Below are 13,754 nucleotides of genomic sequence, written 5' to 3'. Positions count from 1 at the left end.
TGTTTAACATAATAAGACATGATCTCACATTTTGAGTTTAGCAAAAAATCCTGAAACCAGATACTTATGCAAATTATAAGAATTTCTTCTCCCCATTACATCTCAAGAAATTTACCAAGTAAGTTCCTGTCACAGAAGAAAAACATGGGCATCATGAGATAGACTTACAAGTGTGAAAATAATTTTGTGAATAAAAACATTTTGCAATGGGAATTCTGACAAGGTATCAGCAGGAAGGTTTTTCCTAACAAGTGTTCAATGAAGAAAAGCAAATCACTAAAATGCAAGTGACTACCCCAAAATGAGAAAGAAACTTACATGAGAAACCTGGTTATTTGACTTCCTAGCAATCTGAGCAATCACAGTAGTGTAGGCCAGTGTAAAACTGCATGTCCCTCCATCAGCTAAGTTCAAAGAGGTTGTGAAGCCCAAACCACTCCTAAGATGAACCCTTTGTTTAAGGCCCTGCAGCTTTGCACTGCAAGGCCCTGAGTCCTCTCCCATGTTCTGACACTTTGCTGTGGTAGCATATGTAAAGTATAAAGGTTTCCTGTGACACAGGAATTAATATCATCCCTAAGAACAAAGAGCACTGCAGTATAAGTACATGCATTAAATGAAAGAAGAATATCATATTGATCTTTTGGAGCACAAAGCGCAAGCTTTTAGGAACAGCCTGAGGAATAACCTCAATTAAAGACCTGAATCTCAAAGTCAAAATTAGGGCTCTTCTTTCAGCCATTCCCTTGCCTGGCCACTAGACCTAGTGTCAGGTTCCATTTATGGGAAAGGGTGAAAGCAGACTACACAGACAAGAAGGTGCAGTACCTAGGTAAGATAGGTCCTGTGGCTGTAGCCCACAAAGCATGGTCTGTATTTTTCATATGGTATTTTCAGGGAAGGTGGGGAAAGCAGAAGTTCAGAGACTCTTGACCAGCTGAAGAATAGCTAGATAAGGGACACAGAGGAGAGAAAAGGGGTCCCCAGTGATTCTTGTGGATATTATTTTAGTGGGGAACTAATTCTGTTATAGATACCTTGTTCCATGCTATAACTGAGCTGGGAAGGATGGGAGCAGTGCAAGTGAGATCTTATTTGGAACAAGATCTCTTCTACTGCATAATCTACTTGCTTTCTCCAGAGCCAAAGTCTGATTAAGAAGGGTAGAAGGCACCATGGAAAAATAATCTCTATCCATTGGAAGGGATAACTGAAGGCAGCCTGGGCTCACTTCAGGCTGCCTTATCTGCAAAGACAGAGATGACTTCAGGAGACTCCACAGGGAGACATGTTGTGCTTTACTTAGAAGAGTAATTATCATAACACAAGGCTTTTAAGGAGGAACAAGGGTAGAAAGGAAAATGTTATGGATCTGAAAATGTACCCTGAGAACAAAACAGCCAGGAAACAAAATGAGTACCACTAGAAACAAAGCTTGCTACAGCAGTCTCAAACAGGAGAGAGAGAAGTGCCAGAGCACTGCCTGTCGCTGTAGCAGTGCAAGATCCTGTGGGTATGTGTGACATGAACACTGAGTTTTATATGGCAATCCTTTGCCAGTGTTTAGTAGCTAATTGCACCATCAATTTGCAGTCTCAATCAATTATCAGGAGATGACACTGTAGCTGATGAAGCTCAAATGCATCATTTGTTTAACTGCATGCAAAACCCAAGCCCAAAAGATACAAAAGGCAGATAATTTAATTACTACTCTGGATATGAAAATGTCAGGCGCAACCTGGTAATTTCATGTCATAAATCTCACTGATATTCTGGTACATGATGTTGCAATAGCATTTATTTTACATTTAATATTAAAATTTATTTGAGCTTGTCTAACCAGTAATACAGTATGTGCCTGTCTCATTATTAGGGTGCAGTTTTTCATTTTCCCATAGCAGTATTTTTATTTATCATCAGTTCTGTTTTGAATGTTGGTTAAGATTAAAATAATTGTGAATCTGTCATTACAAACAAATATTGCATAACCTAGGTATGGAAGGAGTAAGCTTATTTATATCATTAGGTATTTATGTGATTTCAAGGCTAAGGGTTTATCCTGGATCTTTCGATTGGGTGGGCTAGCATTCAAGAACTAACACTGTTAGTTTTTTCTAGGTCACAGAGCAAAAGCAGCTCTTTGCAATCTACTAGATCTACATATATAAATGATGAAGCACCTTCTAAAAGAACTTCTCAAAGTGTGGGTAAAAAATGCCGACCTTCAGGATAACTGAAGTGAACCTTCATTTTTATGGGATTCTTTAGGCAATGATTCATGGATATGACAGCTTATCATATAAAAAAGCAAAACAATTTCCAAAGCTTATATGGCTTTTGAAAGGTCCATGAGCAAAAACTGTTTCACTGAGATTTGAAATGACGCAGGTGCTCTAAGCAGAGATAGCAGTAATCAAAGCTCCTGCAGTGCTTTTCATCTGCTGATGTCAAGGTAGTTAGGCAGTAAAGTCTGTAGGTAGCAAAGTTCTGTACAGATGTGAAAGTCATTAGCTAGAAACCTAGATAATTTTTTCTTGGAAACAGGAAAGCTTAAAGAGGCTGGATTAGGATTCAAGTCACATTGTTGATACAAAAAGATGAAGTAATTGCAAGTGTAATCGGTATTTTGAAGGGGGTAGCAATTTTTAAACATCAAAAGCACTAACATTAAAGCAAGCAAAGAAATTGGGGGTGGAGGCAAGTCCTCCATAAAAAAACTAGCTTGCAGTGATTCACTGTGTCACATTAGGCAGAAATACAGTTCTCTGCACGCTGCCCTGGTAGGAAATACCTGATGATTGCTAAAATATTAAGCACTATGATTCTGCAAGCTGGCACCACCAAAGGGTCTGAATTGCTCTAATGATGATTACCTTTCCTCCCACAATTCTCAAAGCAGAATGGACGGCAGTTTCAGATTGAATATATATTTTCCATCTGCTGAATAGTTGTTTTTGTTCATGCTGTTTGAGGTTAACTGTTCACGTACTAATCAAACCCACTACTTCCTTTCTCGTAAAACCAAAACAAAGCTTCATACTACTTTCAGGTACAGCATCTGGGATCAAAGCTATATATACACACTGGCTCTGTGTGGGTTCAAACATTTTGAAAATTCACTATCCTGAAAGGTGCCACCTCTTTTCCAGTCCTGAGAGTTCCAGTTTGTCTTAAAGTCTGAAGTCATCAGACGCCGTCAGCCCCTTCAGCATCTGTCCCAGCACAGGAATGCTCTCAATATTGGTCACCGTGGGCTTTCTCTGCACAGCCACTGCCGTTGCTGAAGGTGGGTAGATGAAGGAGGCAAAGTATCTGGGGGTGTTGACTTCTTTTCAGTTTCATGTCCTTGCAGGAGATGGACTTGGTACAAGGAGAAGAAGGTGACATAAGACTAATGGGAGCAAGGTCTTGGGGCACCGCAAGGTGTCTGGAAAACCTGACATAGGCTTTAGAGAAGTACTGTCTGCAGGGACACTGGGCAACATTCAGAGTAGCTCAAGAAGGAAGAAAAGATCTTGAAAAACCAGGCCCTGCCAGTGAAGTTGTGACAGCTGATAACATGGGTATAGTGGTTTGAATGTATGGAGAAATTCTACTCTTCACCTGCAATTCTTGCATTGCAGATCTGAGAAGATAAACCCTACTTCAAAATGGACTGATATAAAATGAGATTGAAAAAATAATGCTGAGTCTTCACAGCTTACTAAATCAAAAGACAGTGCCATCCCATCATGTGTCAGGATAGAATATAGAAGTTGCTAAAAACTGTCAGTGAGATTGTACATGGTACACTAATCTCCCCTTAAGATTTTTTTTGCAATCTGTTTATCAGGCTTTGCTGCTATGTTGGCTTGGGGTATATATTGTTGCTATACTGTGGCTTGGGAGTAGCTAGTTAAAAATAAGGAGAAAAAAGATCAGAAACAAAAGTATGCAAACAGATTTTCTATTCAGTTTTACTGTTACCTAAAGAGTTCTCTTCCATGTTCCATACAGAAGTCAACATTTTTGTTCCTAAATGTAAATGTGTTTATTTCTGCTAGGCAGAAATTGTGGTTTAAAAGCCTGATTTTAAGTTTCAAATTTCAACCTTACCATCTATTGTCTATTTTTTGGTTTCTTATGTATACTAAAAAGTGTGTGTTGAGGGAAACTGAAGCATGCAGGTCATTCATTGCTCAAATAAGTGGGCCAAATAACCTACTATTTAAGCAACAAGTAATTTCTGAGATTTATAATATCATTTTTAGTAATCAAAGCATTTACTGAGCTTTTTGAAGAACATTAATGCACTGCTAACATGAATTGTGGTCTTGGAGTCTTTTCTTTGAAAGCAGCATTTCCAGGAATCACCCATGGATAATAGGAAGTGGCAGGACTCCCTTCCTACTGTGTAGGTTTGAAGTAAATTGCTCTAGATCCTTTCTTGACAGTTCACTTACCATCACACTCTTTACTTCCTTACAGTAATGGAAGTGACTCAGCCAGCAATGGTGCTGGCCAACAGGCAAGGAGTTGCCAGCTTGGTGTGTAAATACAAGAACATTGGGAATGCAAAGGAAATTCGAGTGACTTTGCTTAAACAGACTGGTGACCGGTTCACAGAAATCTGTGCTTCATCATACACCATGGAGTTTAAAACATTCTTTGTGGAAGAGGTCATTCAGTGCCATGTTACTCCCGGCCAAAACAATGTGACCCTCACCCTGGCTGGCCTGCAAGCAAATGACACCGGGCTTTACATTTGCAAGATGGAGCGCATGTACCCCCCACCCTATTTTATGAACAAGGGCAATGGGACACATCTCTATGTCATCGGTAAGGCAAGCAGGTTTACAGTACTGTGGTATTTCCAAGTTAAGGGAGTTGCTATTACGTCTCAAAGGTCTTCAGAGTTCTGTTTGTAAGAAGTGAGGGTGAATACTGGTTTCAGCTCTTAAAATCTTATTAGCTCTTAAATCTGATTAGCTCTTATTTTTACAGGTCTCTCTGCACACACCCAAAGCAAGCACAGTCATAGCCATGGAATGATAGCATAAGCAACACCATGCAGTGTTTATCATCTATCTATCTATCTATCTATCTATCTATCTATCTATCTATCTACCTACCTATCTACCTATCTACCTACCTACCTACCTACCTACCTACCTACCTACCTACCTATCTATCGGCAGTTAGATATAGAAGGGCAAAAGTAACAGGGTAAGATGTGAACTCTTCTACAGATAAAGACTGTTTTCCTTGGAGGCTGAGTAGGCAGTGATTCAGGGCTCAGTCCTGGTGGTATCTTGGACATGCACATGCTAGAGAAAAGCAGTGTAGAGGCTGACTTATTGACTCTAGGGCCTTCCTTATGAGGCTCATGTGTGACATGACTTGTGTGATATCATATGTTTTAGATCCAGAACCTTGTCCAGACACTGCCATATATCTCTGGGTATTAGGAGCTACTGCCTCAGGATTTTTTCTTTACAGTATCATCATCTCAGCCATTCTTGTGGGCAAAGCGGTAAGTCCCATCAACTCAGCCCCCTTCTGCTAATAATACCCCTTTGTGCGATGAGGACAAGGAAAATGAAATGAGAACAGGGAAGAACACTGGGAACAATGGATCCCAATGGGATGCTCCATGTTACTAGTGCAATGTTATTACAATAATGCAAAATAAGAGAACTTGCTGGAGCTGCCACTTATATTTATTTACGGATCATTTGTGTTGTCAGCATACTAGAAAGCAGTCAGCTGTTCCATCAGCTGGACTGAGCCTTGGCTTATGGCTGGATGCTTAAAACAAGGCAAAGTCCTGATGTTTCTGGGATTGAAGACAACAGTCTTCATGTGTACTCTCATTTCACAAATGATTCACACAAAGTCCCAGAATTTGTTTGGTTTTTTTTCTCATCATTCACCTCTGCAAAGCAAATTTAAACAGCCTTCTCCTTGGATGGGGAAGTGTAACTTTAAGCATTTTTAATTTCAGGGCTAGAAATATCTGTGCAAAAGCATGCCAAATGTAAGCCTGGGTTGCCTTTTTCCACGGGGGTCTGCAGCACTCATAGTCTGCTAGAAATGAACATGAGCTTGAAACCAATGTCCGTCCCATATTTTTCAATCATTCCTTGTCCCTAGAAATTAGGGTATGTGTCAGGTATGAACACTCCTAGCTTTGAACCAACACTGAACTCTGAATCAGGAGCATCTTCAAAGGGCTAAATAAATGTCAGGACTTTTTTCTTTTTTGCCTAAATAGCCCTATACATCCTGATCCTCCCTCAAATGCTCTTAACAGATCTTCTATAAAGAGGCTGAAAAATAGAATGTGTCTAGAATACATTCTACTCAGTAAAGGAAGAATGTCCATCAGTTTCTCTAAAATGTGCTGGTTAATTATTATGCTGTGATTGCTTGTTTATTTTACTTTCTTTCCATATGTTACAGATAAAGAGAAGACGATGTCTCACTACTGGAGTCTATGTGAAAATGCCTTCTGAAAAGCTAGAGAAAAAAGTGATTCCATTCCACATCAGTGTTGACTGTAACAAGGAAAGAGAGAAACCATTTCCTAGCTGGAATGGAGGGTCTGCTAATTCATTTCCGTTAAAGAAATAAATTAACTGTCTTTTTACAAAAGGTATACAGGAAGGTGAAAGAATATTCTTCGTAATTTCTATGGTTTGGAGGAGAAAAAATAGTATATGTATTCATATTTGAAGATTAACCCTGTCACAAAAATGGCTACATTAAGCCATTGACTTTTTTGAGGTGTATTATACCAATATGTAATATATATATGTGCATAGCATTAAGAGCTATTGCTGTTGCAATTGAGCATCTTACTGTCAAATTTCATCATGCCTACTGATCAACTGAAATCCAAACACTATTATGACAGAGGCTTGTGTGTCATTGCAAGGCTAATCTACAAGCCTGGGGGGCAGAGGTAGGAGAGCACACTAATGTACAAAGGAATGTTGACATTTTCTCTGCATTGATATTTATTGGTTCCATTTCTGGCATTAGTGCACTGCACTTCCACAGACGCCTCCCCATAGGCTGGCATTGGTGACACTGCTGCTCAAGAGGCCTGATCTTAGCTCCCCTAAGTGGCTTTGTGTCCCAGAAGTGCTGTGATGAGCTGACTGATGATCTCTGAGCCTGTACTGACAGTTTGGTTAGAGAAAACGCTCCAGCAGGAGCCCTCTTAGGCTGTGCTGGGAAAATGCTCCAGCTCTACTGGGGCCTTATGATTTACAAATGCTAAATTAGCATCTATCCAAAAGGCAGAAGTATGTTGCTGTGTTTAATGAAGTCTATTTTCCATGAAAATACTGACAGTGTATAATCTTGTTTATTAGTTATGTACCATTCAATAAAAACCTTGAAGCTTTGCCCAAATTCAAGTTCATTTCTTGTTCATCATTCTCAGAAGAAACAGGAAGTGGCTACATGTTAGAAAGCAGTGAAGACAACATGAACCTTTCCTCCCTGACCCTGTGTTTTGCCCTTCAGAGACAGAGTGTGTGCTCACGCCAACACTTCTGTTCTCAGCTCTCTTCCTCAGCCAGCCACCATTACAGTCTGTCAGTTCTTCTATTTGCCTAGTTACAGCTGCTGTGATGTGCTTCAGAGACACCACCAATCAAGTTTGCACTTCCAGCAGTTACTCACTTGCAGAAGGTAGCTGTGATGCCTTTGACAGCACCTCCTGTACATGTTTAAACAAAAAACTTGTCCTAGTTTCAAATCCTGTTTCCTTTGCACCACTCTGACACTCTCACTGACTAAATGCCAGTCAACACACAAAGCTGCTGGAGCTTAAAACAATTTCAGAATTCTCAGCTACTATCTATTAATTTGACTCTTTGCTATCAAAATTTCACCTTGCAACCCAAAACACTGGCAGTGTGTGCCTCTGCTTCACAGCTATGAATCCATCTTCTTGTCTGCACAGGTGTGCAGCCAAACCCTTTATTCCATGTTCTTGCAGTGGCAGCAGGTGTCAGAACACCAAATCTCATAGTTCTTTTAGTCTGCTTTTCCTCTCTTGTCCATTGATCTGTCACCACCTCCAACTGCGCAAAGACACATTCACATTCTCAATTTGCCAGTGTTTGCAGGTGCTAACTGCTCTCTCAGTGTTGATATACAAGTGTGCTGCATTAAATAAAAGTAGTGTCTGATGACATATCCTTTTTTTGAAGGTGTTTAAGTATTCTGACATTAGTGTGGTATTTTTTCCTAATTTTTTGCTCCCTGGCGTTTTGAGGATAAAAAATGGTAAAAGATCACATATCTATTGTCACTGCAAAATGATCAAACTTCTGCCCTTTTAAGTGTAGCCTGATCAGGCAAATATGTTCCATGACCCATAATGAAAAATAGGTTTGACCCACACATACAGCTTGTAGAAGCTGTAACAAGCATGAATAATTATCCAGGGAAATTTTTTCCACCACAGCAAGTAGTGAATCATGTGTCTGGCTCCTAATCAGGGATCGACTGGGGTTTCTTTCCCTTTCCTTGGCAATTCCTCTATACTGGGACCAAGAACTTACTTTTCTTAAGCAATCTAAAAACAGTTCAAGTACATTATTTTCTAAGCTGACAGTACATTTCTATCCCTCCTGGGTGAAGAGATGCTTTGGATCTGTATCCATAACCTTATGACATCTGGCCACAGCTGGCTGTGAATCTGTGTCAGCACAGAATCTGTGTATATTCCAATTCACCTCCATTTCTGAGCTGACCTAGGCCTTCTGCATCCACCTGGGCAATTTCCTCTCAGTACACCTGCATTTCCTTGAGACATTTAGTCTGTAACAACCAAGGAAGAATTCTGCCATAAGTAAGCAACAGGTTACTAAAATAGCTGAATAGTGAAGGTTATGGAAGAGCATAACAGAAACAGTAATCTCATATACAATAGTAGCAATATTTTGTGTTTGCCTCCTGCACTTAAATTATTATCAGTATGATATTTATTAATTATCTTATTAGAAATTACTTTGCCCAAATTCTCTGTCTGTTCTGATATTCTCTTCATCCTTAGTGGATCCTTCTTCCAATCTTCTCTTGTTTCCACAGTGCTTAATTTTCTTTGGCTTTCTTTACCACTGTGGCAGCTTTTTCTGAGCTAAATGTTACATAATGCTTTATTACTTTTGTTCTAAGCCAGGCAGGGTAGTAGGTGCACTCAAATCAGCAGATGTAGCAGTGAAGACCAAAGTGAGATTTCAGTTCAGATTTTATTGACAATGGTATTCTCATCATTCATATCTGGCACTACAGAGATGAGTGGAGCATATGTACCTGCAGAGATGATATTTATACCTACCTCCCTATGGTCCATATAACAGCTAGCTCTGATGAGGGCAGAGCCCAGACCTCAGGGAATTTCCATGGTCCTGTGATGCCCTCCAGAACCTCAAGGTCTGTGCTTTTCCCTGATAGCAGGGAGAAGCATCTTTCACTATCAGTATCAAAAAATTTAACATATAAAAGTCAAATATAGTGTTCTGCAAGATCGCAGCAGTACCGAAATGAAAGGTGCAGGTGCTATATCAGTGTACATCCCAGAAAATGCAATAAAGAGGAAATCATGACTCTTTCTGGGAAGCATGTGCAAAACAAAGATGAAAGGATTTGGTCTCAGAACTCTGCTCATTAGAATGGGGAGTTTTAAAACACAACTGAGTATCTTACCTGGACAGCCAGATTATGAGACCATACTGCTTGGTGAGGTTCAGGAAGAGCTTCTTTTGATGTGTTCTCCACCCCTTTAGGAGACCTGTTAGCCTGTTTGTGAAACAGAGAGCGTGAGTTTCTGGCTGGATGGGTGGAAATTCAGAGGTATACTTGTCTGCATCAAAGACAATGGCATATGCATACACTACTCCCAGCCCCCAGTATTCTACTTTCATTTTCATCCACTTCTTTATCTGAACCATTTTTTTCCCTTGTCATTTTCAATTATCCGAGTCATATCTGATACAGAAAAGCATACGACAAAGGTTTCCCACACAGCTGCTCTGTGAGTAGGTGATGAGTATTCTATCGTTTTAGGATTAGAGATTTCTCACTCTTTGAAGGAATACGTGAATCTGGACTCACTACTCTGCCAGGCCTTGAGTCTGCAGAGAAAGTTCATTAATTCAGTTTTCCACAGATACTTAATAAATGAAAAAAAAAAAAATTATCAATCACTTATAGGCTATGCAAGAGTAGACATTTTTGACCTACTGCTATCCTTCCTAAACATCTGACTTTTGCTCAAGACTCCCTTGGGTCTAATTTCTTGTTTTCCAATAACCAGTGCTGGCATTGGCCAGGTACCTCCTAATGGATCTGATAATTCCTGGCTTCACTACTGACTTTGAGCTCTGCAGGTCCAAAGAGTGTGAGTATGTGTGTGAGGAGCTGAGCTGAGGCTTGGAGGCAAAGTACCTTGGAAGGTAATATACATCAGGCTTCTTCCTTTCACTGGAACAAAGCTATTGCTGGGGGGCGAGTTCTGAAAAATCAACCAGAGAATGAACAGTTTTGTCTGTGATAGGAACGATCTGAACCATGACTAAAGAGCTCTACATCTAGGAGAGGCATAAACAGGAATCAGATGACATATCTAAGAGCTGTAACATGAAATCCAAACCAAAGAAGGCTGGTGTAGAGCATGGATTTATGCATTACTGAAACAAATTTATTGTTAACATTTGCAAACTGCATTCTTGCCTGAACATGTAAAAGTTATTTTGAGGTAGCTTCTATAACAGCTAAGTAGTGGGGCCCTTGCACATAACAATTATTCATAAAAGATCTTAAAAATTGTGGGAAGGGGGATGTGTAAAAATTGTGCCTGAAGTCAGTATAAAAATTGCTGTTGTTTACTAAAGGGATGAAGCAAGGAAGAGTTCAGGTTAGGGACAAAACTTCACTGGCAGTCATTAGTAATTGCAGCCAAGGTAACATGGCAGATATTTCCATGAACTAAGAGATTGTTATCTACTCAAAATTTCACTATTCTTTCCTTTTTCGACTTTTCAAATGTAATTCTATTTCTATTTCTATAGCAAGCTGTCTTAATCACAGTCACATTTTTCTATTTTACTGAACATTTTTTAGTGATTATGAAGTTCCAGTTGAACAAAACGTTCTCAGTTTCTTCTTTGATGGCTTTTCCTCTTCATTCTTTTCTGACTGCTGTTTTCAAAGAGTAGTATTTGAAAATGTTGTGTCTGGTCTGCTTCATTCAGCAAAAAGCAAGACCTTGCTTTCAGGGAAAATAGAATTTCTCACATAATTATATGATTCCAATAGGTGGTACTTTTAGATGACTACATCCTGTGATGCAGCAGTTGTGTGGAAAGTTGGAACAAAGAGCAGGGTGCTTTATTCTTCCCAGATAGATCAGTGCCTGGGATGTAGGTTTTCTATAGGAAATGAATATTAAAGTTTGGGCCAAGGTTGCCACTGACATGAAAAATATAGGATTGCTGGTTTTATATAAATAAAAATATATACACTGAGCAAATAATCCAGGTCTTTTTCAAATTAGAAACTCAATATCCAGACCCCAAAGACTCTTACAGTTCAGTATACACAGGCAATAAACTAATCCTGCTCTACATTAAATGGGTTAGTTAACTTAGTACACCATAGACTTGTTTGTAGGGTTTCTCCTTAGCAATTTGTAGCTTCATTGAACTAGTGATGAAAGGGGCCAGCAGAAGTACTGCTTACTTTTGTGCAAACCGGAAAGTCTTCCATCTGCAAACTAGAAATCGTGAGGGGATTGATTTGTCCTAACTTCCCAGTACTTAGTTCTGGGCACTTGCAACATCATCAGCTGTAAGATATATTTCAATATCCTTCCTTCCTGTGAAAATTCTCAGGAGAAGTTGGATCTCTGCTGGCCTTCAGCTGAACTCCAGATACCTCTTTCCATGTGCTGGTGTGTGAGGAAAGCTGAGGTGTTTGAAGTTCTGTAGAAGCTTTGATAAGGCTTCTTTTCATCTTGCATGCTTTCAGAGCTGGCCTTCATACCTGCCAAACAGAGCTGCTAGTTCTTGCTGTTGTCACCTTTCTACTTTGTTTGAAGCCAAACAAATGGGTGATTAAAAACAGGCCTCTTCTCCTGTGCTACAAAGGATCTTAGGTGGTACTATGGCCTAAATTGTTTGCATCATACAAAAAATATAGATTAAATGAGCTGGATAAAAATTGTAAAAGTACTTGGTGGTGGGGAAACAAGTGCCAAAAATAATCCACATTTGAAACTGTCAGAAAACGTGGTATGTTAGCAGCACTTAATCAAGATCAGGAAGCAAAACAGTTCATTTCTCTGTAAGTTATCAAATCCTTCTGGTAAGTGACACTTTGGAAACATTTGACAGCTTCATAACTGGCTGACTTAATGTTTTACATGCAGGAAAGATGGCTAGAACAGCAGTAATCAGCAGAATAAGCTGGTTTCATAGTTGAGCTTTGGTGAGGTGTTAGATCGTGTGGGCAGCATTTATAAAAGCTTTTTCACTTTTAATTCTGTAGCAAAGATGACTGTCTCCTTCACAAATTAATAATATTTTCCTTTCTATCATAATGCCGAACTAATTCATTATATCATATTGTATTTTATGACTATTTGCCTGGTCTTCTTTTTATAGTACTCACTCACTAAGATGAAACATCTCTTAAGCTCTTTTCCTTCTTCATCTCTCTGCAATAACTTAGTATCATTATTGTGATTTTACCAATAGGTTTCAAACTCATGTTATTCCTCCTCTCTTATGTAAGCCACAGGGACATATCTGATGTAAAAATTCCTCACATTAATGTCATCACTTATACTGCAATTTTCAGAAAAACTTGCATTATTTTTATCATGTTTTTACTTCATATTTTACGACTAAAGAAGACCAGGCTTCCACATGCTTTCGTTAAATACAGCAATTGCTTTAATGTCACTGCCCACAAGGAAGGTGTGGTCCTTTCATGGGAGTTGAGAAAAAAGCTTCAGTGGTGTTTCAAACGCCTCAGTTAGAAATATACCTTAAGCAGTTGATTTATGGTTCCTGGAAGGAGTGCATTCCCTATGCTAAGTGTGTGCATGTGTTTTCTTGGTTTGTTTTCCAGTGCTGGATGCTTCAAAGGACCTGATAGTTTGTGTCTCATCCAACAAATCCCTGAACTGGAAGGGGAGGCAGGCTGTGTCTTGCCCAGGCAGTGGATGACTTACAGGAGAGGGAACAACCTGCACAGCACCGGTGGAAGTCAGGTGGCAGAAGGAAGAGGCTGCAGGAAGTGAGAGGGAGTCAGCCTGGCTGCACACAGCGTGAATGACACTTCCAAACATGGCACCTTTTGAAACTGCTCTCCCTCAAAAAGTTGATTTGCATTCAACAACATGGATGCTCTTGGTTTACTTTTCAACATGCAGAACATGAAACACGCAGCACCTGATCTGCTCTAGAGATATGAAGTACTTGAATTTAATAACCTGTTCCACTCACAGTAAATACATCAATATTTATTTTGGGAAATTTTTGTGTATATGAAAGAGTGAGAAAAAAAAGGAAATGTGTTGGTATTCTTATATCAAATACTTGGACTTCTTTGAAATAGTGTTTATATTTAACTATATCAGATTTATAACAAAATAACTTTTTTTACCAACATGAAATGATTTTTTCTAGTTTGTCAGAATGTTAGATTTTCAGTTTAAATAGTGAATTTAAAACTAAGTTTAAGTCTAGTCC

General features: G+C 39.3%; 2 protein-coding genes across 4 annotated transcripts in view; one reads left to right on the top strand and one right to left on the bottom strand.

The window, feature by feature from the left end:
- The window catches only part of LOC111932437 (uncharacterized), a 111,479-nt gene that overhangs the window by 92,256 nt on the left and 5,469 nt on the right, over positions 1-13,754 (bottom strand). For all 3 annotated transcript variants that reach the window (XR_015289197.1, XR_015289198.1, XM_086897566.1), the window contains one exon: positions 9,706-9,798. Coding sequence is in view for 1 of the 3 variants with exons in the window: in XM_086897566.1 (XP_086753692.1) it covers positions 9,706-9,798 (93 nt within the window). In the remaining 2 variants the exon portion in view is untranslated. The remainder of the gene's footprint in view (positions 1-9,705; positions 9,799-13,754) is intronic.
- On the top strand, positions 3,020-6,681 carry CTLA4 (cytotoxic T-lymphocyte associated protein 4). Its single transcript, XM_023931533.2, has 4 exons — positions 3,020-3,286; positions 4,468-4,818; positions 5,403-5,512; positions 6,442-6,681. Exons 1-4 carry the CDS (start codon positions 3,229-3,231, stop codon positions 6,610-6,612), a joined length of 690 nt encoding a protein of 229 aa, XP_023787301.1. The 5' UTR covers positions 3,020-3,228; the 3' UTR covers positions 6,613-6,681.

This window comes from Cyanistes caeruleus, chromosome 7 (genome assembly GCF_971803275.1).
Source record: "Cyanistes caeruleus chromosome 7, bCyaCae1.hap1.1, whole genome shotgun sequence".
NCBI lineage: Eukaryota > Metazoa > Chordata > Aves > Passeriformes > Paridae > Cyanistes > Cyanistes caeruleus.
Note: the sequence above shows the minus strand (reverse complement) of the source record. Positions and strands in the feature narration are given on the sequence as shown.